General features: G+C 51.0%; 2 protein-coding genes across 8 annotated transcripts; one reads left to right on the forward strand and one right to left on the reverse strand.

The window, feature by feature from the left end:
- Nucleotides 1-1,875: 1,875 nt before the first annotated feature.
- Nucleotides 1,876-13,794, reverse strand: UNC45B (unc-45 myosin chaperone B). Of its 4 annotated transcripts, none has more exons than XM_030962541.1 (21): nucleotides 13,483-13,794; nucleotides 12,238-12,321; nucleotides 11,944-12,113; nucleotides 11,635-11,671; nucleotides 11,189-11,364; nucleotides 10,517-10,606; nucleotides 9,903-10,070; nucleotides 9,512-9,680; nucleotides 9,070-9,240; nucleotides 8,060-8,231; nucleotides 7,532-7,832; nucleotides 7,267-7,361; nucleotides 6,446-6,587; nucleotides 5,878-6,018; nucleotides 5,563-5,690; nucleotides 5,077-5,143; nucleotides 4,645-4,758; nucleotides 4,446-4,561; nucleotides 4,002-4,119; nucleotides 3,745-3,900; nucleotides 2,384-2,650 (listed from the first exon to the last, which is right to left on the reverse strand). In XM_030962541.1, exons 3-21 carry the CDS (start codon nucleotides 12,103-12,105, stop codon nucleotides 2,384-2,386), a joined length of 2,790 nt encoding a protein of 929 aa, XP_030818401.1. In that variant the 5' UTR covers nucleotides 12,106-12,113; nucleotides 12,238-12,321; nucleotides 13,483-13,794. The 4 variants fall into 4 exon arrangements, with proteins under 4 accessions (XP_030818403.1, XP_030818401.1, XP_030818400.1 ...); XM_030962540.1 differs by lacking the exon at nucleotides 13,483-13,794 and adding an exon at nucleotides 12,482-12,681; XM_030962542.1 differs by lacking the exon at nucleotides 13,483-13,794 and adding an exon at nucleotides 12,620-12,638.
- A 791-nt stretch (nucleotides 13,795-14,585) lies between these two features.
- Nucleotides 14,586-22,108, forward strand: RAD51D (RAD51 paralog D). 4 transcript variants are annotated; one of them, XM_030962646.1, is made up of 11 exons: nucleotides 14,586-14,652; nucleotides 14,949-15,062; nucleotides 15,721-15,782; nucleotides 15,943-16,061; nucleotides 16,289-16,370; nucleotides 16,469-16,603; nucleotides 17,147-17,242; nucleotides 17,426-17,516; nucleotides 18,164-18,234; nucleotides 19,401-19,568; nucleotides 21,570-22,104. In XM_030962646.1, the coding sequence occupies exons 2-11, from the start codon at nucleotides 14,981-14,983 to the stop codon at nucleotides 21,651-21,653; spliced, it is 990 nt and encodes a 329-aa protein (XP_030818506.1). In that variant the 5' UTR covers nucleotides 14,586-14,652; nucleotides 14,949-14,980; the 3' UTR covers nucleotides 21,654-22,104. The 4 variants fall into 4 exon arrangements, with proteins under 4 accessions (XP_030818506.1, XP_030818508.1, XP_030818505.1 ...); XM_030962648.1 differs by lacking the exon at nucleotides 15,943-16,061 and having other exon boundaries at nucleotides 21,570-22,108; XM_030962645.1 differs by having other exon boundaries at nucleotides 14,597-15,062.
- Nucleotides 22,109-23,128: the final 1,020 nt, after the last annotated feature.

The raw sequence follows: 23,128 nt of genomic DNA on the forward strand, positions 1-23,128 counted from the left end.
CTGGGCAAATCTGTTTGCCTCCAACGAGGAGCTCGCTCCCAAGCCAGGGCCTGGGAGGTTTCCTCCTCCCTGGGAGGATGAAGCACATGGAGCAGGGGACGGAGGTGACATTCCTTCTACAGCCGGGCAGAAGATGGGGAAGGCAGGTCACAAACTGGCATTCCAAGGTCAGCAGAGCGGTACCAGACAAATTCAAGGAAAAAAAAGTGCCATACCTTTAAATGGTGCTGCAGTCAGTGTCTCTCCAAGGCTCCAGAGGCCTGTTTGGATCCCTCCCTTCCCTCATGCCACACGTTTACACTCTCTTCCCACCTCCTTCTCTCTATCCTCCCCACCAGGTCCCTGCAGCTCTTCAGTCCTCAGTTCCTTTGCCCGTGCCCATCCTCCATCCCCCGAGCTTCCATATACCCTCCCGCATCTCAATAAACCCCACATGCCCTACACCTCGGCCGGGTTCACACTCCTCAAACAGCCCCCAGAGCCGCTTCCGCGTTCCCTCACTCTCCGTGTCCCCATCCCCGCACACTCCGAGCCCTCAGCTGCCCCACCGCGGTGCCGCATCCCCCGGTACCCCATATCCCATATCCCAAATCCCATATCCCGCGTCCCTTGTCCCCTGTCCCCCTCACGCCGCTCCGCTCCCGCAGGCCCGGCCGCGCCGGGGCGGAGCCGCCCTCTTCGCCCCGCCCATCCGCTGCTAACAACCAATCACAGCGCGCGGCTCTCCCGGAGAGAGCCAATAGAAAGGCGCGTTAGAGGAGCTGGGGGCGGTGCGAGCGTTTCCCGCCCTGAGGAAGCCTGAGGGAGCGGAGGGTCCGTGTTAGTAAAATGCGTGTTCCGCTAACGTTTAGCTAAAAGAAATGCTAATAAATGGCTTTTACAGAAGTTATTTCCTCGCTCAACTTCAGCAACACTCAGTTAGTAGAACGCAGTTGCTCCAAAGAGAAGCTTTAGCAGGAGAAGGGAAACTTTGCCCTTCAATTCCAATGGCATTTTGTCTTGGTGTCAGAGATGCTGGTTAGGTAAACCTGTATAGAGGTAATGTAAAGTACTTTCGAAAGCCAGATTCAAAAGCCCTAAAAATGGGTATCCAAAATGGAAGGCTGGCAGAAAACAAGCCATATTTCCATCACAGAATGTGGCTCCCTCGATTTGGAAGAACAGCCTGATATCTCCCAGCTGTGATAATAAAGCACCAGTGATTTAACTGAATGTGATTACATTAATTCAATACACCCCCCCAAATAAATCTGTTTTTAGCTTATCAAACCTGTTAGCTTAAAATTTTCAATATTTCCCAAATTCAGGACACTAGAGACACTTTTATTTTTTTTTTCCTTAACATGCAAGAAACGATATCCTCATGGTTCCTTTCATAACCCAAAACCTCAACATTTCATCATGCTATGCCTATTGTGAACACCACTAATATTTAGTATGATCAGAAATATTTTAATGCATTTGAATTAATATTTAAATAATTATTGAGTAAGATTGTATTTATTACATGTTTAGGGACTTTTCCCCAGGAACTAAAACAACAGTGTGTGATTTTTGTGTTGTCCACAGCATGCATTAAGAATCTGTGCTTGAATGAAAATATTTATGTAATGAAGTTTAATGTGATGACAACTGGAGGATTGCTTCTCAATCTGCTTTTTTCATAAATGGAATATTTTCAACATTCCCTGTGCCCTGGTGTGACACCTTTGTGGTGACTCTGCTGCATTTGGGAACGCTGGTTTGCAAGGAGTGAAAATTCAACCTGTGTTACCAATTACTCCATTTTCCCAGGTGTGATGCAAGACTTGCCTTAAATTCTCCTTTAGCTTAATAAAATCAGAACAGGAATTCCACATGGAACAAAGCAGTGAATTTATTAAGAGCTCACCCACCATCCTCACACTTTGGCACACATCTGCCAACAAATGAACAAAGAAGCACACATCTAAAATCCTATTTTTTGACTACAGAATAGAAGGTACTTAACTCTCCCTGTTCCACCATTGCTGGGAATTCCAGAAGTACCAGGAGCTGCAGGTGGTGGCAGAACCAATTTCAGCTTTGTTGAGTTTCCTTCCAACAGCCTCCTGACATGTCTCCAACACAACCAACTCTTTTACAGCTGAAGTTTTCATCATTATCAGCTGGATGGGGGCAGAGAAAGGATTTACACCATCTGGGAATTACTCAGATGGACACGTCCCAAATTTTCCAGGCAAATTCCCTCCTTTTCCTCATACACCTTATGATCCTCCAAAGCTGTCCTCAAACTATTCAGTGCCTTGACAATGGCACTAGATTCTCCTCATGGCTCTCACTTTTCCATATTTCTCCACTTTTTCCCCCCACACCCAGCCTTTTTTTGGTGCTTTTCATTCCCTCACGCCTGAGAGAGAGGTTTGATCAGCTCGTAATCCATGCACTTGGTGAGGCAATCGCGTGCCACGTTTATGATATGCTGCTTCTTGGGGTGATCCTCCTGCTTCCCCACGTAGGTCAGGATCTCCAGGAGCTCTGACTCCACCAGCTTCTTGGCCAGCTCTTTGTCAGAGGTGATTAAGTTGAAGGCAATGACCAGTCCTCGGTGCTGGACCTCCATGTTGTCATGCAAGCAGAGCCTCTGCAGGATTTCAAGCCACTGGGTGGTCTGCAAGGGAAGGAGAGATCATTAGTACTGATCTGAAGAATACCTCAACCAAGAACATGACTTTTGCTTCCTAAAGCAGAAGGAAGAGCAATACTCATGTCACTTATGGTATTTTTAACTAAGGAAACCTGACTCCAAACATTTTAACCCAATTTTTCTTACACCTAAGTCAGAATCTTCCACAGCACTTGGACTGTGATGGTGTTCACAGGGGTCTTAGGATGAGGGAAGAGACGAGGGTCTGACTCCATGTTTCAGAAGGCTTGATTTATTATTTTATGATATACGTTATATTAAAACTATACTAAAAGAATAGAAGAAAGGATTTCATCAGAAGGCTGGCTAAGAATAGAAAAAGAAAGAATGATAACAAAGGCTTGTGGCTCGGACTCTCCGTCTGAGCCAGCTGACTGTGATTGGCCATTAATTAGAAACAACCACATGAGGCCAATCACAGATGCACCTGTTGCATTCCACAGCAGCAGATAATCATTGTTTACATTTTATTCCTAAGGCCTCTCAGCTTCTCAGGAGAAAGAATCTTAAGGAAAGGATTTTTCATAAAATGTGTCTGTGACACTAGGACAACATGGAATATGTTTCATATTCAATCTGCTGCATAATCTCTGTGAAAAGATTCTGACCAGTGTCTTGACACAGCTGAGATGACCAAGACACTCCCACCCCAACCTTCTTGAGCTTCTCTGTTGTCTTGATTAATCATTTTTATCTTAATGAGCTCCAGAGTCCAATCATGTGTGCAACAAGATAGGGTTCAGGAGTTCTTAACCACAGCTCTTCAGACACTCAGCCATGCAGGCTCTGGGTTCTCAGATCTGTGCAGGGAAGGGACATCATTTGGGATCTCTAAAGCTCAGCAGGTTATCAATCAAGCTCTTCTCATTTCTGTGTGGAACAAGGTTTGGGTTTCAGGTTATTTATCAAAGCATGCACACCCAGGTCCAGCTTCTCTAGGTTCCTCAGCATTGAACTAGTGAATTGCATGTTCCTTTGGAGAGATTTCTTCACATCTGAGCCAGGACCCTTGCAGGGTACATCCCACACATTGCCCACAACCAGAGTTATGTCCTCACCACTTGAGTCATCTTCGAGCAGAGTTTCTTTTGTGCTGCTGTCAGCATGGCCAGGGCTCCTGCTGCTGCAACCTGAACCTTCTCATCATCCTCACCACACAGCAACACCACCAACTTCAGCCGGTCATTGCCATCAGCCACAAACCGCTTCTGAACCTAAAAACCCCAGAGATGCCCAGAGGTATCACAGTTAGGGACAGCTCCTCACAGGACCAGGGGCAGGCAGTCAGCTTGGACATGCCCAGGGGGGATTTTACCTCCTTGTTGACCACCAAGTTGCACATGCACTCAGTGGCTGCCTGTCGAAGTTGGTCATGGTTCTCAAACATGTAGTTTTCAATATCTGGCAGGGCCTTCTCTTTGACTATCTTCAACCTGTGGTAAAGAGCAGTAAAAACCCTACATTATAGGTCAAGAAGTAACCAACTTATCAAATATTAACTGCAGGGAAGGCCTTGAAGCAAATCAGTGTCTGGAGCTCATGATCTGGTTCATTCCCTTCTAATGCAGATGAAATTAATGTCTTTGCTGTTTCTAGAGGAAAATATGCCACCCTCCTTTTCCTATTTCATCAGTCTTTTAGCTCTGAGACCTTTGTAGCTCTGCCAAAGGTAGCTCAAACTGACCAGCCTTCATAGTCCACCAAGTAATTCACATTCACTCCTGAGGAAGAAGGAAAGTTAAAAAGCAGTAAAGCTTACCTAAGTTTATCACTTCTTCCTGAAAAGTTTGTGAGACCTAACAGAGCCTCGTAGTTCTGGAGGCCATCTCTCTCTGTGTTCAGCAGGCTGACAAGGGGCCTCACCACCTCATACACCTGGAATAGAAGGCCTGCATTAGCAATATTCATTTGCTAAAGGAATTATCAATGCTTTTATTTTTATTATTTTTTAAGCTTACCCTCTCCCCTGGGAATGCAATGTCTGGATTGGAGATAGCAGCAATTTTTGCCAGAGCATGAGAAGCCTTTATCTTGCCAACATCTGTGCCTTCCACAGCCAGAGGTATCAGGGCCTGGAGACACACAGGAAAAAGCATTCAGTGTTCTAAGAAGATTTACAAGACTGCCTTAACAGAGTAAACCAAGTTAAAAATATCCCATAGCCCTCTGTGATGTCTTGCTTTTGTTCTCAAATAGGCACCACAAGCTCACACCGTCACTCCAAGAACATCACTTCTTTGGAGCCTTGCAGAGATGGGACTGCAGTGTCAGTATGGCCTTCGGGGGGGACAACTTGTGCTCTTCTGTCACTGTCCCTCACCGGAGACACACCCCAGGCTGCCAGCAGACATTAACAGCACATCAGGAACTGTGAACATAAAAGTAATCACCTTCCCACCACCTTGAGCGACAATGGTCCCGCGGTCCTTGGGGTCTTCACACAAGGCAAGAAACACCCTGCAGGGGCACAGAACACTCAGTGAGACAGCCATGGGGACAGCAACAGCCAACAGACCTCATGGAATGGGGCTGAGGTTTTGCAGGAGTGCCAGAGCCACCAGGTAAATTCCAGGTGCTTAACCGCATGCACACAGCACTCTATGAGGAAGCAATAAATGGCAGATTAAGAAGTTTTCAGGTCTGTAAAATTAACTCTATTCCAGCCAGAACCAATACAGAGAACTCAAAAATGCATTCCAGCTAGGCAGTTTGAAGGTCAGAACATGAATTTTTATGACACCTGTGAACAAAACCTTTGGTTTTAAATTTTTGCTTCCCACGCTCCCCCACAGGCAGAATGTCCCACCCCAGGTGTCCATCCCCATGGCACAGGGGCTGCCCAGCACTCCCAGCTCCCAGAACTGCAGTGAGGGCACCTGGCTATGAGCTCCTTGCTCTGGTCAGTCAAAATGGCACTGTCAGCCTTCACCATGCAGGCCAAGGCAGAGACAACTCCAGCCTTCAGCAACCGCTTCACCCGCTTCACCACAAAATCCTTCTTGTCCTGAGGAGGAAACATTGGGAAAGGATTAGCCCTTAGCAGCTGCCATTCTGCCATCCAGCCACCCAACAGCCAAGCCTGCTTGGAGAGCAAACAGCTTCAGTCTGGAGACAGGAGACCTGAAGTCTGTGACAATGGATACACCAAAGAAAGTCTTCCTGAACAGCATCTCCAGCTGGACACAACCCACCTTTGGATGCTCCTCAGGCACGTGCTGCTTGGAGAATTTTGCCAGCTGCACCAGCTCTGGGACCAGCTCCTTGGTATCATAGCTGTTGGTACAGTTCACCAGTGCAGAAGCCACGGAATACAAGATTGTTTTGTCACTTGCCTGCAGAGGAAAATAAAGCTTGTGTGAGGGTGAGGAGGGCACAGCAGGGAAACAGGCCCCTTTGGACTGCCAGGATGGTGTTTTCACCAGTGGAAATGTTCTTATCCCCAGTTTCATAGCCCGTGAAAGTTTTCATGGTCAAACAAGGTGTTGGACATCATCAGGTGCTGTCAACACCTTGGTGCCTTTGGTTTTCATGCAGTTGCTGGCAGTGCAGGAAGGAGCAACCTCCCTCAGCCCAGGGAAAAGAGAAGGATGGTGGCAGCCCTGAGATGTCTCTGGGGCACAGGCAAAACTGAAGTTCTGCTGAACCAGAGGTGAGGAGTCGGGGTCACAGCTCCTTCTGACTGGGGCACAGTGTAGGGCTGGAGAGCTGGGAGAAGTTGGTGCTACCAGAGGAATGAGGGAACAAGGAAAGGAGATGGACCTTGGCTAATTCAAACATAGCTTTCAGGGCTGGCTCATCTTCAACAAAGTCATCTTTCACATCTGCATCGAGGGTGAGGTAGGAGAGCCCTTCCACAGCCCACTTCCTGGTGCGGGCATCAATGCTGGTGTTGCATAACCACCTGGGAGAGAGAAAACCACTCACATTTCTATCTCGGGAGCCAGAACTAACTTATCTGGAAAAAGAGGGAGGAAAAACAGATACTGAGGCTGATTTGGGCCCAAATATGTCCTCAGATTCTGCTGCAGCTCCTCAGACTGGGGATGCTTCCCCTTGAGACATGACCTTCCTCCCCATGGCCCAACTTGTGGGATGTAAATGCTGCAGGGAATGACAGACCAGGACAGCTACTCAGCACTGCTTTGCCTTTTCCATCCCACGAAACACGAGATGCCTGCAGGAATGACCACCCATTCAGTCACTTCCTAACTTGATCCCACCTCCTTGGTTACTCCTGGAGGAGTGACCTGGCAAATTCACCTTCAGGGGGGACTTGTGCATATTCAAAGTAAGCATCAATCAGGCTGTGCCACTCTGGCAAAGAGGGAGGCACCAGGTCTGGTGTGTTCCATGGGCAGTGAGGGAGGGAGAAGGCTCCTCTGGATATTGAGGCAGGAGGAGCACATGGCTGCTTCAGGCACAGAGGAGCTCCACGTCCCAGTGCAATGGCTCAGGGAGCACTGTCAGCTGGCAGGCAGCACAGGAAATGAAGGCAATGTGTGGGCAGGATCTCATGGGAGAGGAACATATTGTGCTTTGCAAAGACTGGAATAACTGAAGGGAGAAGGGAGGTCACTCACTTTCGGCACTGCTTGGCTAACTTCTCAGTGGAGCCCTCAGCAAACTGCCGCAGGCCATAGTCCGTGCCTCCTGCTGAGCCCAGCTTGCAGAGACCCTGAAGAGGACAAAAAGGATGTACCAGTGAGAAAGGCTCATTAATTCTCTTGTGTTGCTGCCCCAAAACAGCCTAAGCCCATCCCTCATCCCCAGAACCTCCCTCCTCTCCCAGGTCTGGGATTAAGCTGCCGAGCATGGCAGGCAGTAGAGGTGGGGCTGCATCCTCACCACCAGAGCTCGGATTTTGATCTTCTCATTCTTGGTCTTCTTGTAGATCTCCTTCAGGAGTGTCACCCCATTGGTGATGATGAAGGTGGCTCTGCTCAGCTTGGTGGAAGCATGGATGAGAGCTTCCACAGCCACCAGCTGGTCAATCTCCCTCTCGGACCCACACAGGGCAACCATCATCTCCATCACTCCCTTCATGCCAAGCAGCTTGTTGCCCAAGTCAAAAGGCCCTTGCAGGACACCAGACACAATCTGGACAGCATGGAGCGTCTTATCCATGTCTTGTGGGTCAATTTTGCTCCTGCATGGGATAGAGGGAGTATTGTACAGTAGTGGGGAGGGGATGTCCTCCCTCATCTGCGCTGCTGAATCACGTTGGATATTTGGGACTCCAAATTCCTGCAAAGCTGTGATCCAGCAGGATCCCAAGCAAGTCACAATCTCCCAGAGCCCCAGTTTTGAACCCAAGTGGACTTCAAGTGCCTGATCTCACCCTCCTGCCCTCTGGGCCAGCTCAGCCCGACTCACTTGATGTACTCCTCACAGATCAGCCGGTAGTTGTCCCGCTCCGGGTCGCAGCGCAGGTCATCGTAGAGCTTATTTAGGAGGACAGAGGCAGTCAGCTGGGTGTTCTCTGTCAGTGGCAGGCAGTCAGGCATCTCAGGAATCTGGCCCACCACTTTCAGTATCTTTTTTAAGCCTGGAAACGATAGAGTGATATGGCTGTCAGAAGGGAGAGGGTCTGTGCAAAATTCAAGATACCATTTGTTACTTTCTTGCTGTGGAATAGTCAGTTTGGGTGGTTTTCAATTATTTTGCAGCCTAATCACATAAGTCTTAAGCAAAAAAGGCACTCAGATATTTACTGGGGAGGAGCTTCTGCTGGTGAGATTGCAGGTTTGCAGCATCAGGCTTTTTTCCAGTTCTCAGAGTGAGATAAGCAGAACTGCATTAGGCCCCTGGCTGGATCTGTTATTTTTGTCAGGAGACATTAAACCTACTGACCTCCAAGGCTGGAGGCTCTGACTGAGGAAAACCCAGCCACTTTCAAGTGATTCTGGATGATTTAACTCTCTTTTTTCTGAATTATTATTAAATAACTTCCATCAAAATGGTAAAACACACATGCATTGGAATTACTATAAAAACACACAGCACACATTCTCCTCACCCTCGTCCAGTTTTACAATTGATCAATTTATGGGTCCACCAAGCTCAGCAGGTGCTCATCTCATCCTGTCTAAAGCAGACAATTTATGCAGGCCAAATCCTCCTAACATTAGCAAATACATTGGAGAAACTAACCAGAGATATTAGGCAGTCCTTCAGAAACTCAAAAATTCTTGTTCTCATACACAGTTGATTTTCTCTTAGAACTGTTCCCTGCTAAGAAGTTTAACTTTGCTCCGGGCTTGCATGCACCAAAAAAAGACAGAGAGGATTTATTTCATAGGAAGGACCAGTTCTACAGGTATTCAGGCAAGAACACACAGCTCCACATCTCCCAGATTGGAACAGGATGGAGGACAAGGACTCACCATTGTCAATGACAAAGATGCTCCTGCTGTTGTCATGGTCTTTCAGGTCCTTCCTTGGTATGTTCTTGTTGAGGAGGTTGAGGGCTCGGTCTCGCCCTTGCCCAGACACTTTCTTACTGACCAGCATATCCAGCAAACACATTGTGATCATCCTCAAATCCTTCTTGGTGTCTACACAGAAGCAAAACAGCAGCAGCCAGTTACAAGAAGTTACCTCTGCAAGCAGGTGAGCTCAGTCAAAACCATTCAAAGCCATTGTGTGGCTGGAACAGAAGTATTTAAGCTGTCCATGAGGATAAGAGCTGTGTGCAGGTTGTCCTCCTGTACAGCTGAAGGGTAAAGTCCCCACTTCAGCAAAGAACAAGGAATAAGGAGGAATCCCAGCAGCAGAGCCCTCCCTGCTGGGCCCAGAGGGAATGAAGAGCAGGTGATGTGCTGTTACCTAGCACTAGAGCCTCCTCCTTGCCGTGGTGCTCCTCCTTCCCCTGGCCCAGCAGGCAGTCAGTAATGGTCTGCAGGAGGTTGCAGACAGCCAGGGAGATTTCTTCATTGTCCACCGACATCCACATGCAAATGCTGTCGATGCCCAGGTAATGGAGAATGGCAGTGGCCTGGCCCCAGGAAGGAGAGAGCAGGACAGTGTTAGCAAAGGCCTTTCCTCCCTCTGTCCTCTAGGCTCAGCTGGGACAAAGAAATTGTTTTCTTTAGTGAATCCTGACTCAGTACAAGTCAGAGTTTTAATCTTTTCCCACTGCTCACAAACAACACAAACTATTTCAATTTCCCCCTCCCCAGGTGCAAAAGCAGTGAAGGTCCGAGAACCCTGTCCTTACCCGAGCTTTATGTCCTGTGCACATTCCTGAAAGTGTCCTCACGGCTGCCAGGATCAGCTCAGGATTTTTGGTTTCTATCAGCTGCAGCAGCAAGTGGACCCCATTATTCTGGAAAATCCTCTCAGCACCTGCTTCCTCCCGCCCCAGGACTATGAGGTTGTTTGCAGCCTAGGTGGGAGGCAGAAGAACCAGGAGTCAGTGGCACAGCCCAGCCTCCAGAACATCTCTGTGCAGCTCTGGGAGATCCTGGTGGGAACCATCTCCTGACAGATGCAGCAGATCAGCTCAGACCCCACCAGAGAGTTGATCCAGGTGCATTTAGGGATCAGCTCTGCTCTGCCCAAGAAGAGTGGGTCACTGCTTGGAAGGAACATCTGGAGCGTGGCAGGACCTCAGCAGAAGTCCAGGCTGACCCCACCTTTGGTATTCTGGGAGGTTGAGCCACCTTCCCTTGGCACAGGGGTGATTTTCCGTCTCTCTGAGTGCAGTTCACCTTCCAGCTCCTTCCCTCATCCTCCATCCAGGGGAGGTGGGGAAGGGAACACAGGGCTCTGCTCCCTGGAGCAGCCTCTGACATCAACCAGCCATTTTGCCAAGTCCAGGGCAGTTCTCACCTTTTCTCGCTTTTCTTTGTCGCTGTTCTCATCCAGCAGGATCTCAAACATCTTCTGCACCCTCGAGTCTGTGGAGAACTGAATGCGCAGCTGTGCCAAGAGGGAGAGCACAGAGCATCAGGAGGAGAAAATTGAGGAGCAGCTTTCCTTTTTCACTTCAAGAATACTCCCTCCCCTCAAACCACAGGCAATTTAAGCTGAATAACAGGAGATAGAATTTCTCAGCAATTAGCATCCATTACCAATCTCATGGGCACAGGCAGAGCCAGCCTTAAACCTTGATTTCTGAGACTTCATAGGAGGTAGTGGTGCAAGGATTTCCTCACAGAACCCCTGTAAAGGTAACTGTGGCAACTGCAATGTGCAACTGCAAGTTGCAATGTGGCAACTGCCAGACCCAGCCCAAAGCTTGTCCAGACCCTTGCCAAGACCTTTCCAAGACACCCAGAACCAGGCCAGCCTCAGGAGGGAGCTGCCACACTTTTAAATTTAATAATTCGACCCAACCCTCAGATTTACACACCCCAAGTATGAACTTCCAGTCAATGGAACCTATTTATCCCCCTATACTGCCACGAGTTTCCAGTATGACAAACAATCCATTGATGCAAGCCAGAGCAAGGATTTCCCACCCCTGGTCTATGAACCCAGCACTGTTCCCCTGGCATTTACCTTCTCCTGGATGTTGGCCCCCAGTCTCCTCAGGGTCTCCTGAAAGTTTTTGTTGCGGGGTTCGAGGGTTGCACATTTCTGGGCATCTTTGAATGCTTGGTCTAACTTGCCCAGTTTCTCCAGGGCTTGGCTGCGCCGGTACAAGGCTTTGATGTCTGAAGCATTGATGTCAATAGCTGGGAAAGGGATTCAAAACACCAGGAATCAGAGCTTGCTGCTTGGAAGTGGCCTGTGCAAACTGTGATTTGCTTTGTTATGAGCATCAAGCAGTGCCTGATTAGCACTGATTGGACCAGCACACCAAATTGGAACATCACTTGAACTTCCAGGAATTCCCTTGTGGCCTCAGCACTTGGGTGTTAGTGGACATCAAGGAATAAGGCCACAGATGTGAGAGCAGGCTGAGCAAGTGTATCCAGCTCCCCTCATAACAGCCCCCTCCTTACCTCTAGATGCATCCGAGGCTGCCTTGGCATATTCCTCCTGTTAAGCCAGAAAGGAGGGATTTGTTAGCCATGGAATAGCAGGGCATGTCCCCAATGCTGATGGACATTGGGATCTCTCTGTTCCCATTTCCCAGGGGGACACCCCAGTGAAGCTCCAGCTCGAGCCCAGAACATTTCATTTCACACCAGCTGGAAACACCCTATTCAATAAATGGACAAACCACCCTGTCCACAGCCAGTGGGTGCCCTTGGCTGCCCTCCTGCTCTTCTCCTCTTGAGCACTGCCCAGGTGAGGGGAGCTGTTCTCACCTTTTTGAGGAAACAGGCTGCCCTGTTCCTGTACAGCACCGCCTGCAGCGCCTTGTCCTTGTTGAGCTTTATGGCTTGAGTGTAGCTTTGAAGGGCTTTCTCGTAGTCACTGGCCTGAAAATATTTATTGCCCTCCTCTTTCAGCTGAATGGGATCCTCCATCTGGAGAGCTTGAAGGAAAAGCATCAATTTACATTCCATTTTCAACTGCCTGCATCATCTGCCTACTCCCCCAAGCTGAGCTCCACCATGAGACTGACATGTAATTAACACACATTAATAAAAGCAGCTTACCAGGACGAAGAGTTTTGAAAATGATGATCTTAATTGCTCTTCAAGGCTGTGACTTCTCAGAAGCTTTTCCCACCAATGTAGATCCTTAGGAGTCAATTAAAAAAAAATAGAAAAGAAAAACAGCAACAAAAAAAGGAATTAAATCTGCCAGCACTACCGAGAGTCCGTGTGGCTCAGGAAAGAGCTCACTTCCCACTCCAAGTTTGGGCAGGACCTGGCAGCTCCTGCTGCCTGTCAGCGTCACCTGTCACCACAGCCTGTCCCCTCCTTGTGCCCTCGTGCTTTATACGCCTGGGGAGGGCTGGGAGCCAGGGCCAGCTCGGGGGGCACCTGGCTGCAGGCAGGCAGCACCCCTCTGCAGCAAGAGGGAATCCTCCCCCACCTGGCAGGGCAAATCCCAGCTCCCCTCTGCCTGCAGAGCTGCAGAGGGTGTGGGGAGCAGGAAGGGGGAGGTTCATGCCAAAAAAGCCCACGGCCGGGATGGCTGACCCCTGTCACAGTGCTCAGACCCTTTTCCCTTTCTATTTAGGGAAGCATGAGACAGCTGAGCCTCGGGGACAAGTGGCCCCAGGCCAGCAGCTGCAGCAGTGCCCAGCACCTTCCAGAATTCCCTGGGATGGAAAGCTGACTGACACCCAGCACTGCCTCCTCCTCCTTGCAGGGCCTTTGGGAGCCCATCCCACTGAAATCCCACTGAAATCCCACCCCAGTCTGGTGCTGCCACCCACCCCACACATGATCATTCAGCAACACACTGACAGGGGCTAACTGGAACATACTGGGATGAGTGGCTCAATTTCAGTGGCACCAGGAGACAGAGCAGCACTGAGCTCCAAGAGCAGTGAGCCTTTCAACCCAGCAGTCACAATCAGGGATTCTGCTTTTTGATTTATCTCCCCCCAAACACAGGCCTTGCCTTCCCCAGTGTACCTACCAGCATCCCAGCTATAAACCAAAGCAGGGACTGGCAGGATGGGAAATGACTGAGGAGAGCATGAGCTGACCAAAACATTGCCAGGAGCAAAAATATCATTGTCTTTAATTGTGTGATCTGTGTTGTGGCTTGTGGCTCTTACACAGCAAGAATGAGCACAGAACTTCCCTGCCCAGGCCTCCTGTTTTATTCACCCACCACCAGCATCACTGCCTGCTCCTCTGGGCAGGAGGTGATTCCAAATCCATTTGTAAATCCCTTCACATCACAGCTGCAGGCAGCTTCATCAAGAGCAGCTCCCACATCTATACCTGTTGGAGAATATGTCCAAGGTACAAGGACAACAGCTGTGGAAAGTGCTAGATGCCATCCCTGCCTTGGACAGACTCAGTGCAGCGGCTTTTCCAGCATTCATTTGGATTAACACACCAGAAACTGCTTCCAACATGGCTTTAGGTACTGGGCAAGGCTCAGCTGGCTGAAATATCAGTACTCGTGGGCTTCTCACGTCAGCCAGACTACAGGGTCACAAGTGGCATTGTCACAAGCGGCAGCACTGCAGGTAAACTGAGTCACAAAATCAAACGGTGTTGGGAGCCGAGAGCTGAGAGTGCAGGGCAGGGCAGGCTCACAGCGAGTGCCGAGAGCCCTCTTCAGGTTGGAAAGAAAAACACAATAACAAATACCACCAAAAATAGCTTTCCCAGGAGAAATTCAAGCCTCCAAGGCAGCCAGGGTGGGACACACGGCTCCCAACACCCGTAGGGCAGCAAAGCCCCCCAGCCCTTCGTGCGCTTTCATTTCCCAGTGGGCTGGGGAAAGGAAAGACTCCAGTGGCTGATGAGCCTGAACAAAGCCAGTCCTGAGAGTGTCACAGATCCGGCATGGCTTGGGTGGGAAGGGACCGCAGCGTTCTGCTGATCCCGGCGAGCGGCTGGGGATGGGAACCGGAGCGGCATGGGACAGCCGGACCGGGGATGGGGAACCGGAGCCGGGCCGGGGAAAGGAAACTCAAGCGGGATGGGACAGCCGAGCGGGATGGGACAGCCGGACCGGGGATGGGGAACCGGAGCCGGGCCGGGGAAGGGTAGCCGGGACAGGGATGGGAAACCGAGCGGGATGGGACAGCCGAGACGGGGAAGGGAAACGAGAGTGGGATTGGGGAAGGGAAACCGGAGCGGGATGGGACAGCCGAGACGGGGAAGGGGTAGCCGGGACAGGGATGGGAAACCGGAGCGGGATGGGACAGCCGGAACGGGATGGGGAACCGGGCCGGGGAGGGGAACCGGGACGAGGATGGGATAGCCGGGACGGGGATGGGACAGCCGGGCCGGGGAAAGGGAAACCCCAGCGGGATGGGACAGCCGTGCCGGGGAAGAGCACCGGCCCCAGCCCTTCCGCCGGCGGCAGGAAGCAGGAAGGGAGCGGGCAGGGCTGCAGGAGCCCGGGCCGTGGGTGACCGTCGTGCGGCTCTGGTGGAGGTGGCTCGGGATGCAGGGTGCCCTTGCCCCGGGATGGAGTCTCTCCGCCCTGTGCTCCCCCATCCCCAGCGCAGCGATGCTCCCGTGCAGGATTTGGGCTGTTTGGCCCCAAAGAATTAATTACCCACCCATCCCAAACACAGCTTGGGTGGCTTCTCCCTGGCTTCGGGGGCAGGCGCCATCCGTGGCTCAGCGTTGGACCTGGCAGTGCAGGGTTGCGGGTTGGAGCTGATGATCTTGTGTGTCTTTTCCAGCCTCAATGATTCTATGAATCCCACTCTCCATCTCCTCCGCAGGTCTCTGCTCTTCTCCCTCCCTCCCTGTGGAGATGGTGGTCCTGCGGGCTGGGCTCTGCCCTGGTCTCACTGAAGACATGATCCAGCTTCTCAGGGACAATGGCATCAGGACAGGTAACAGGGTGGCATCGGGGGCTGGGCTCGGGGAACATCATCCCCGTGCATTTGGTGGAGCTGTGTCATCCCACATCCTGGGAGGGTGATGGTGGAATATCCTTCTGTGTCCTCCTTGCTGGATTTCTTCTGGGTCCTTCTGGGTGGGTACTGTGAGTAAGGGCTTCTCCAAAGGAGCAGGAGAGTGTTAGGATGTGGTAAGAGATCACAGCCTTGCAGAGGCTCATTGGGGATTGATAAATTCTGTCCTTTTTATGGTATTTCAGGAGGGTTTGTGCAGTTTTCCCTCTGCAAAACACCCAGCTTCTTGGAATGCTGCACCCTGGGTACCTCCTACCCTTAGAGGGGAAGGACAAGGGGTTGGGCAGTTCTTGAGCAAAACAGGGAAAATTTTTACCAGCTTTTCGCCCTACTCTGTTTTGTGAGAAACAATTTGTTCTGTGATGAGTGATGGGGAATCTCAGAGGACAAACTCCTCCACTCACAGTGTTGACAGAGGATCAGCGTTTTGGGACCAGCTCCCTTGTCCCTGCACAATCCCACAGCTCCCCAGAGGGCACAGCCACTTTGCTTGTTGGTGCAGGTTTTGGTTGTCTTCTGATGTTTGTGGTCTGACCATGTTTGGCTTCCAACCTCTTGTCCCTTGTGTTATTTGCAGTGGTGGACTTTGTGTCGTCAGATCTGGAGGATGTTGCCCAAAAATGTTCCCTGTCTTACAAGGTAGAAGGTTCTACTCCTAACTCCTGGTGCATTAACCAGGGAGCTCAGAGCTGTTTGGCTCATGGACAAGGATGGGCTTGGTCCTGGGAAGGTCTGGGGGCCTTTCTGCAGCAGCTGGGCTGTTGATCAGTCCCATTTCCAGACGTGCCTCTGCCCCCAGGCGCTGGTTGCAGTCAGACGTGTGCTCCTGGCCCAGTTCTCTGCCTTCCCTGCCAACGGAGCTGACCTCTACGAGGAGCTCAAGAGCTCCACTGCCATCCTGCCCACTGGCAGCCCAAGGTGGGCACCTCACCCACCCACCAGCTCTGCCTGGGGCTGGGTTTGCCGCACAGAGCTGTGGTTGCCAGCACAAGCCGTGAATTTCATTCTCGAAACCATCCCCGTGCACTTGTGTGCATTTGGGAAGGGGACTTTGAGGACAAATATCTGGGGACTGCTGCCTCCTGGTGCCCCTGCCATTCTGGCTGAAGGGGTGTTGATAATCCCTCCTTGTGTCCATCCCACAGCCTGGACCAGCTGCTGGACTCAGGGCTGTACACAGGGGAAGTGATGGAGCTCATGGGAGCACCAGGCACTGGGAAAACACAGGTGAGTGGGTGGAGGACAGGGGAGAGGACAGGTGGGGTGAAGATGTCCCACAGAGGGACATGTGAGGGCTGGCTGACACCCTGTCCCTGTGCCCCCAGGTGTGCCTGGGCATTGCAGCCAGTGTGTCCCTGGGGCTCAAGCAGCACGTTCTGTTTCTCGACTCCACGGGAGGTTTCACTGCCTCCCGTCTCTACCAGATGCTCCAAGCCCAGACAGAGGATGAGGAAGAGCAGGCAAGTTGCCCTGGAGCTGGTCCCTCTGCTTACTCTGAAACTCACTTTGCTCTTGCCTGCAAGGAACCCCAGAGATGGTTTGTCTTTCCAGCTCTGCCTTTGTCCTCATGGGCTTTTTTGAGTCCAAACCTTTCCTTCCATGGCCTGGTGGGTGCCATGCTCAGGACAGACTCTGCTCTCTGTTATTTTTCTTGGGAGAAGGGAGGGACTTCCAGGACTTGCAGGACTTTGCTCCCTGAGCTCAATCCATGTTGCTTTTCTATCAGTGCAATGGGGGCAGTGGTGTTAATGGGGTGGAGGCAAATGTGGAAAAATAAGGGTCTGTGGCATGGTGTGAGTGCAGAGCTGGTGGCAGCTGGAGCAGGAGGAATAGGGTAAATCCTGGGGCAGGAGGAGTAGGACAAATCCTGGGGCAGGAGGAATAGGCCAAATCCTGGGGCAGGAGGAATAGGATAAATCCTGGGGCAGGAGGAGTAGGACAAATCCTGGGGCAGGAGGAATAGGCCAAATTTTAGGGAAACTGAGGCTGTTTTTGTGCTGCAGCTGGAGGCTCTGCAGCGGGTGCAGGTACAACGTGTGTTCAACATCTACGAGGTGCTGAGAGCCTTGCAGGAGCTGAGGGATCGCCTCTCCCAGCAGGTAGGAGCAAGCCTTGGGGCCCCTCTCCCCTCCCCAGAGCTGCAGGGAGGGCAGCAGGGCTTGTGTGCCTGACAGGAGACTCCAGATTGCCTCATTCTGATCATGTTGGAGTCTCTGTGCAGCTCACAGCCTCCGGCACTGCTGGGTTTGTGACTCCACGTTGCACCTGGTGCCTCCTTGCAGGTGCTGAGCTCCATGAGACCTCTCAAGGTGGTGGTGCTGGACTCGGTGTCGGCTGTGATTTACCCTCTGCTGGGTGGCAGGCAGTCCGAGGGTGAGCTGGGGCACTGGGTGAGCTGTGCTTGAAATGGAGACTGGGGCAGGACAGATGTGGATGTGACTGCTCCCAGCTTTTCCCTTGGGGCTGGATAAAAGGGGAGTGTTAGCAGCAAACACTCCAGCTGGCTGTGAACACTCATAGCAGTGGTCTGAAACCCATCCAGGGGAGGCACTGGACTCTTTGCCCATAAATTAAAACTTCTCTTACAGTGTCAGAAATACATCAGGGCACAGTTTGCAGAGCTCCTCTGAGGCTCTTTCTGCCAGAAAGGACCATAAATGCCAAGGAGCCCTCTCAAACACCTCCCAGAGGGTCTTGCCCAGCTGGGTGGCAGCCAGTGTTGTCACAGGAGGTCCCCTCACAGGTGTGGGCTGTGGAAATGCAGCTGTGAGCTGGAGAGATGGGTCCTGTGCCTGCTAAATCAACCTGGCCAGCTTTGTCTGGAGCTCCCGGTGTTTTTGTAAGACTTTTTGACCTTGGGTCTTCTAAGATAGGAAAGGATGGGGAGTGGTCCAGTGAAGGTGTGTATGAATATGAGTGCTGGCCCTGAATCCAGTGCTGATGCAAATCCAGATGTCAGCTGCTTCAGGGTGCACTTTGGGGGCTGATCCCTGACAGCCAAATGCTTTGTCCTGCTCCAGGTCTGGCCCTCATGATGCAGCTCTCCAGGGAGCTGAAGACCCTGGCCAGGGAGTTCAGCCTTGCTGTTGTGGTGAGTGTTGCTGTGCTTTGTCCTTCCTGTGCTGGTGTGTGGTGAGGAGCCATGGGGAGGCTCTGGAGCCTGTGGGAGAGGGAGCCAGAGGCCTGAACCCCCCAGTGTCCTGCTCCCTGACATCTCTGCAGCCTGCAGATCTCTTGTTCCAAGCATGGGGCACGACCTGGGCAGATCTGCCTCCTGCTCTTGCTGTCCTCAGCCATTCACTGGGTTGAGCCAGGCAGAGTGAAGTCCAGGCAGGCTGAAAGGCTGGTTGTGTTTATTTTTGATACAACACCATTCATTTAAGGGGCTGGCCAGCTTCCTGGGTAACCTGTTGGTCACCTTGCAGGAGCTGCAGGGCATTGCATCATCCCACAGGAGCTGCCAAGGGCCCTGCTCTAGCCTTGCCCAGCTCTTGGCCAATGCACCAGAACAGGTGGTGGGGTCACAATTAATGTGCCTGAGCAGGGAAGGCTACACCAGAAGATGATGGTCTGCTGAGCCTGGCACTGGAGGGTGTCAAGGCAGTGCTGCCTTTCATTCTGATGAAGTGACAAGGACAGTGTGTCTGGAGGGACACTTGGAGGCCCCAAGTTAAACTTTGTGGTGACTTCAGCACCAGGAGAGATGCAGCCTGCAGATATCAGAGAACTCCCTGAGTGCTGCTCTGGGCAGTTACCTGGGCTGTGCTCAGAGGGGGTGGCAGAGGAGCTGAAGGAGAAGGAAAAAGCTTCCTGGCCAGGATTTCCTGGTGACCTCCAGTGTGTCACTACACTGAGTGGCACTGCTGTCCCAGGCACTGCTGAGTGTGTTTGTGTCACTGCAGAGTGTGACACAGAGCCAGCACCAGCACTTCGATCAGAACCCTGTATAGGCTCATTTATGAAAGCAACATCTTGCCTTTATAGTTTTGCAGGATATTTACATTTGCTCAACAAACACATACACTGCCCATTGGTCGTGAAAAAGAAACAAAACTCTCAATAGGTGAAAAGGAGCCACATCACTCTGTGAGCCAACCAAAGTCCAGATCTTTTTATTTTCTCTCTTTCTTCACGTTGTCAAGGGGATAGCCTTGGTACCTTCCTTGAGAGAGATACAAGGCTTTCCTTATCTTCAGGAAGCCTTTGCTGGCTCACTAAACAGCACAAAAATGTCTTTCCCACATGTTTGTGCTGTAGGTGACCAACCAGGTGACAAGGGACAGCAGCAGTGGCCCACTGAAGCCAGCCCTTGGCCGCTCCTGGAGCTTCGTGCCCAGCACTCGAGTGCTGCTGGAGAGCAAAGAAGGCTCCTGGGAGAGATCCAGCACACAACGTGCAGCTTCCCTGGCAAAGTCACCCCGGCAGGTGAGGCTGCCTCCATCCATCCATCCATCCATCCATCCATCCATCCATCCATCCATCCATCCATCCATCCATCCATCCATCCATCCATCCATCCATCCATCCATCCATCCATCATCCATCCATCCATGAATCCATTAATCATCCATCCATCCACATCCATCCATCCATCCATCATCCATCCATCCATCCATCCATCCATCCATCCATCATCCATCCATCCATCCATCCATCCATCCATCCATCCATCCATCCATCCATCCATCCATCCCTCATCCATCCATCATCCATCCATCCATCCATCCATCCATCCATCCATCACCATCCATCACACCATCCCTCATCATCCATCCATCCATCCATCCATCCATCCATCCATCCATCCATCCATCCCCATCCATCATCCATCCATCCATGAATCCATTAATCATCCATCCATCCACATCCGTCCATCCATCCATCCATCATCCATCCATCCATCCATCCATCCATCCTCTGGGATTGGCCCTGGCTCTGTGGGACTGGGGCAGGAGCCAGCCTGGCAGTGGGAGAGCAGCTTGTGCAGCCTGGCTGGGTGCTGCAGAAGAGAAGAGCAGAGCAGAGCACAGCATCTGTTGCCAGCAGCCTGGGCTGGTGTTTCTAGGCAGGATAAATGAGTGGCACTATTGGATTTATAGGGAATATCCCAAAGAAGGCAGGAATGATGAATCTGACTCCATCTTATCAGAAGGCTAATTTATTACTTTACTATACTATATTGTATTAAAGAATACCATACTATACTAGAGAATACAGAAAGGATACTTGCTGAATGCTAAAAGGTAATAATGAAAACTCCTGACTCTTTCCAGAGTCCTGACACAGCTTGGCCCCAGTTGGGCAATGAGTGCAAACAACTCACAGCAGAATCCTACAAAACAATCACCTGTGGGTAAACAATCTCCAAACACATTCCACATGAGCACAACACACAACACAGGAGAAGCAAATGAGATAAGAATTGTTTTCCTTTTCTCCAAGGCTTCTCAGCTTCCCAGGAGAAAAACCCTGGGTGAAGGGATTTTTTGAAGAGAATGTGAATGGCACATGGCACCACTTCCAGTCCAGGTCTCTGTGTTCCTGGTGTTGGTTTCACTCTCCTCATGGTGTGTGGGCAGTGAGGGTCCTGTGGAAATGGCTCTGACACCTTCAGAGGTGACTTCAGCTTGAGGCCTGCCTGTGCACAGGCAGCATGATAGAGGGGTCTCCTCCAGCCAGGTCTTATGAGCTCTTGGAGACCTGTATCACACCCAAGATAGCTCAGCCACCTCAGATGGCTTGAAATCAGCAGGATGGCTTCTGTGGCAGTGTGGGAAACAGAAAAGTTTTATTAAAAGGCAAAATAACAAAGCTCTTTACAGAGAAAACCCGAGCCAGTGCAAGATGTTCTTGCTTCTGGTAAAACACCCACAAAAGTGATTATTTCCTTTTGTTCTTTTCTTTTTCTAGTAAATTGCTTAGGTGGGACTTTTTGGCTCCTGTCCAACTGGCTATCCTTAAGTTTGAGGTGAAGTCCCCAAGGTCCTATGAGGTGTCTTTTTACCTAATTGAGGAGAGAAACTTCTGGGCTTTTTTCCTTTTTAAGGAGAGAAAGGATAATTTGGTCACTCCATCAACAGAGGGCACATCCCTACCTCAGCACTGCCTGAGCCTCCTGGCTCTGAGCCTGCTCTGCTGCTTGATCCAAACAGATTTGGGTTTGGTGGTGTGCTGGGCAGTGAAATGCACCCTGGGTGTGCTGAATGATGGTGTGTCTGGGGATGTCTCAGAGCAAGATGTTCTTTCTTTGCTAAATTGCACTGTCTGTTTGTATCTCTGCATTCAGCACACCCAGTTAAAACAGGGGCACCAGCAGCAGGAAATCCTCAGGGGGGATTAACTGGGACTTTTGGCTCTGAGACAGGAGATGGAGTGATGAAGAGTCCTGCAGTGTGAGGATAAGCTTTGCTCTGTTCCTCCTTGCAGCCAACGGGGATCCAGGTGGAGCTGGACATTGGGAATGGTGACGTGTTGGACCCGAGCCTGGTGACACCCACCCAGGGGCTCTGATGGGCTGGAACAGCAAATGTCACAAGGTTCAAGAGAGCTGCACAAAAGCAGGCAAGCACTGAAGGTTTTACAAACTGCCTGAGAGAGTCCTGCAGCCCTGGGAAGGACCAACGAGAAAAAATCTCTTGTTCTTCTACCCCGTGGAAAAACAGAATGTGGGGTTCCTGGAGACCTCTGTGCCTGCAGTGGCTGGGCTGGGAGGGCAGCAGGACAGGTCCTGTTCTGTGCTGCAGACTTGAATTCACCCCCCAGAGTGCTCAGGTGGTGTTTGGGATCAGCTGCCTGGTCCCTGCACAACCCCACAACCCCCTGAGCTGGTTCTGCTCCCCACTGGCTCCCTGCCCTCCTGAGCTCTGATCAGCCTTGGGCCCACAGTGGGCTTGGTTCAGAAATAAAAAAAAAAAAAAAAAGCTGTTGCACATTGCTGTGGTTGTTGAGAGCTGGAATTCAGTTAATGACAGCTGCTCTGAACTTAATTAAAATGTTGAGCAGGCCTGGGCTGCTGATGAGCAGGGACTTAATGAGATGCTTGATCTTCCCTTCTCCCCAGAGGAACACCAGGCCCTGTGGGGACCTGCTGGTGCTTTTGGGGCACAGCTGGGCTGTGCAAAGGCTTCCTGATAACTGATGGAGGTTCTGATCTGGCTCAGCTGAGGCAGATGGGTCCTGGCTGGCACCAGCTGGCTCTGCTGGATGCTCAAGGACCTACTCAATTGCATGTGGTGATGTTTAAAATAATCTTGCCCTGCTCCAGTGCTTTCCAGCTGCTCTTGTGTGCTCTTGGCAACCTCCTGAGGAGAGGGGAGGCTTGGATGTGGAGTTTCCTCTTGATCCCAGATGTTTCAGATACCTCACTTTAAGAGACTCCTTGGCAGGTGAGCTGAGCCATGCTTTGCACTTCAAGGCAGCTGATGGAGAATTTGGGGGCTGGGACTAATTAGGGCACGCTCATTAAACTAATCACACAGCATCACAGCTGCTGGAGCCCTCGAAGGCTGTGCTTGGCACATTAAATACATATTTTTTTACTGAAAACTTTTAAAAGTTGTGTATTTATTTGCATTTCTGGGCTCTCCAGGCTCAGGAGGGGAGGTTTGGCTGTAAGGGATTGCAGCCTGGTTGTTGGGGTGAGGAGGAAGAGGATGATTTTCCTGTCTGCTGGAGACCTGTGCTGGAACTTACAAGCAGAAATTTACCTTATTAGCTAATTTCTTGGTAGTTAATTCCTTGCCAGTTCCTCTCTTGGAGCTGTGGATTGAAGGCACACACACATTTTAATTCCTAATTTATCTCTCTGCCTCAGGTTCTGCAGGGGAAGCAAAGCTCTTGTGGGGCAGTGTGGAGCAGGGAAGAGCCAGATAGAAACCTCTGGGGTTATATTTGAACCAAGAGGGCTTTCCAGATGTTTCCTTCCCCTAACCAGCAGGATGAGAAGAGGAACAAAATGCTCTGAGCCCTCGTTAGAGTCAGCGTGA

Source organism: Camarhynchus parvulus, chromosome 19, assembly GCF_901933205.1.
Source record: "Camarhynchus parvulus chromosome 19, STF_HiC, whole genome shotgun sequence".
NCBI lineage: Eukaryota > Metazoa > Chordata > Aves > Passeriformes > Thraupidae > Camarhynchus > Camarhynchus parvulus.

Bases quoted from the DNA above. Each gene is read 5' to 3' on its own strand.
- UNC45B (XM_030962543.1), bottom strand. From the start codon at position 12,105: ATGGAGGATCCCATTCAGCTGAAAGAGGAGGGCAATAAATATTTTCAG. The intron at 10,607-11,188 runs GTAAATGCCAGG...CTCTTGGCACAG, and splicing joins GGGCCAACATCCAGGAGAAG to CTGCGCATTCAGTTCTCCAC. The intron at 10,071-10,516 runs GTGAGAACTGCC...CCTCCCACCTAG, and splicing joins ACAAAGAAAAGCGAGAAAAG to GCTGCAAACAACCTCATAGT.
- RAD51D (XM_030962646.1), top strand. From the start codon at position 14,981: ATGGTGGTCCTGCGGGCTGGGCTCTGCCCTGGTCTCACTGAAGACATG. The intron at 15,783-15,942 runs GTAGAAGGTTCT...CTCTGCCCCCAG, and splicing joins AATGTTCCCTGTCTTACAAG to GCGCTGGTTGCAGTCAGACG. The intron at 16,062-16,288 runs GTGGGCACCTCA...TCCATCCCACAG, and splicing joins CTGCCCACTGGCAGCCCAAG to CCTGGACCAGCTGCTGGACT.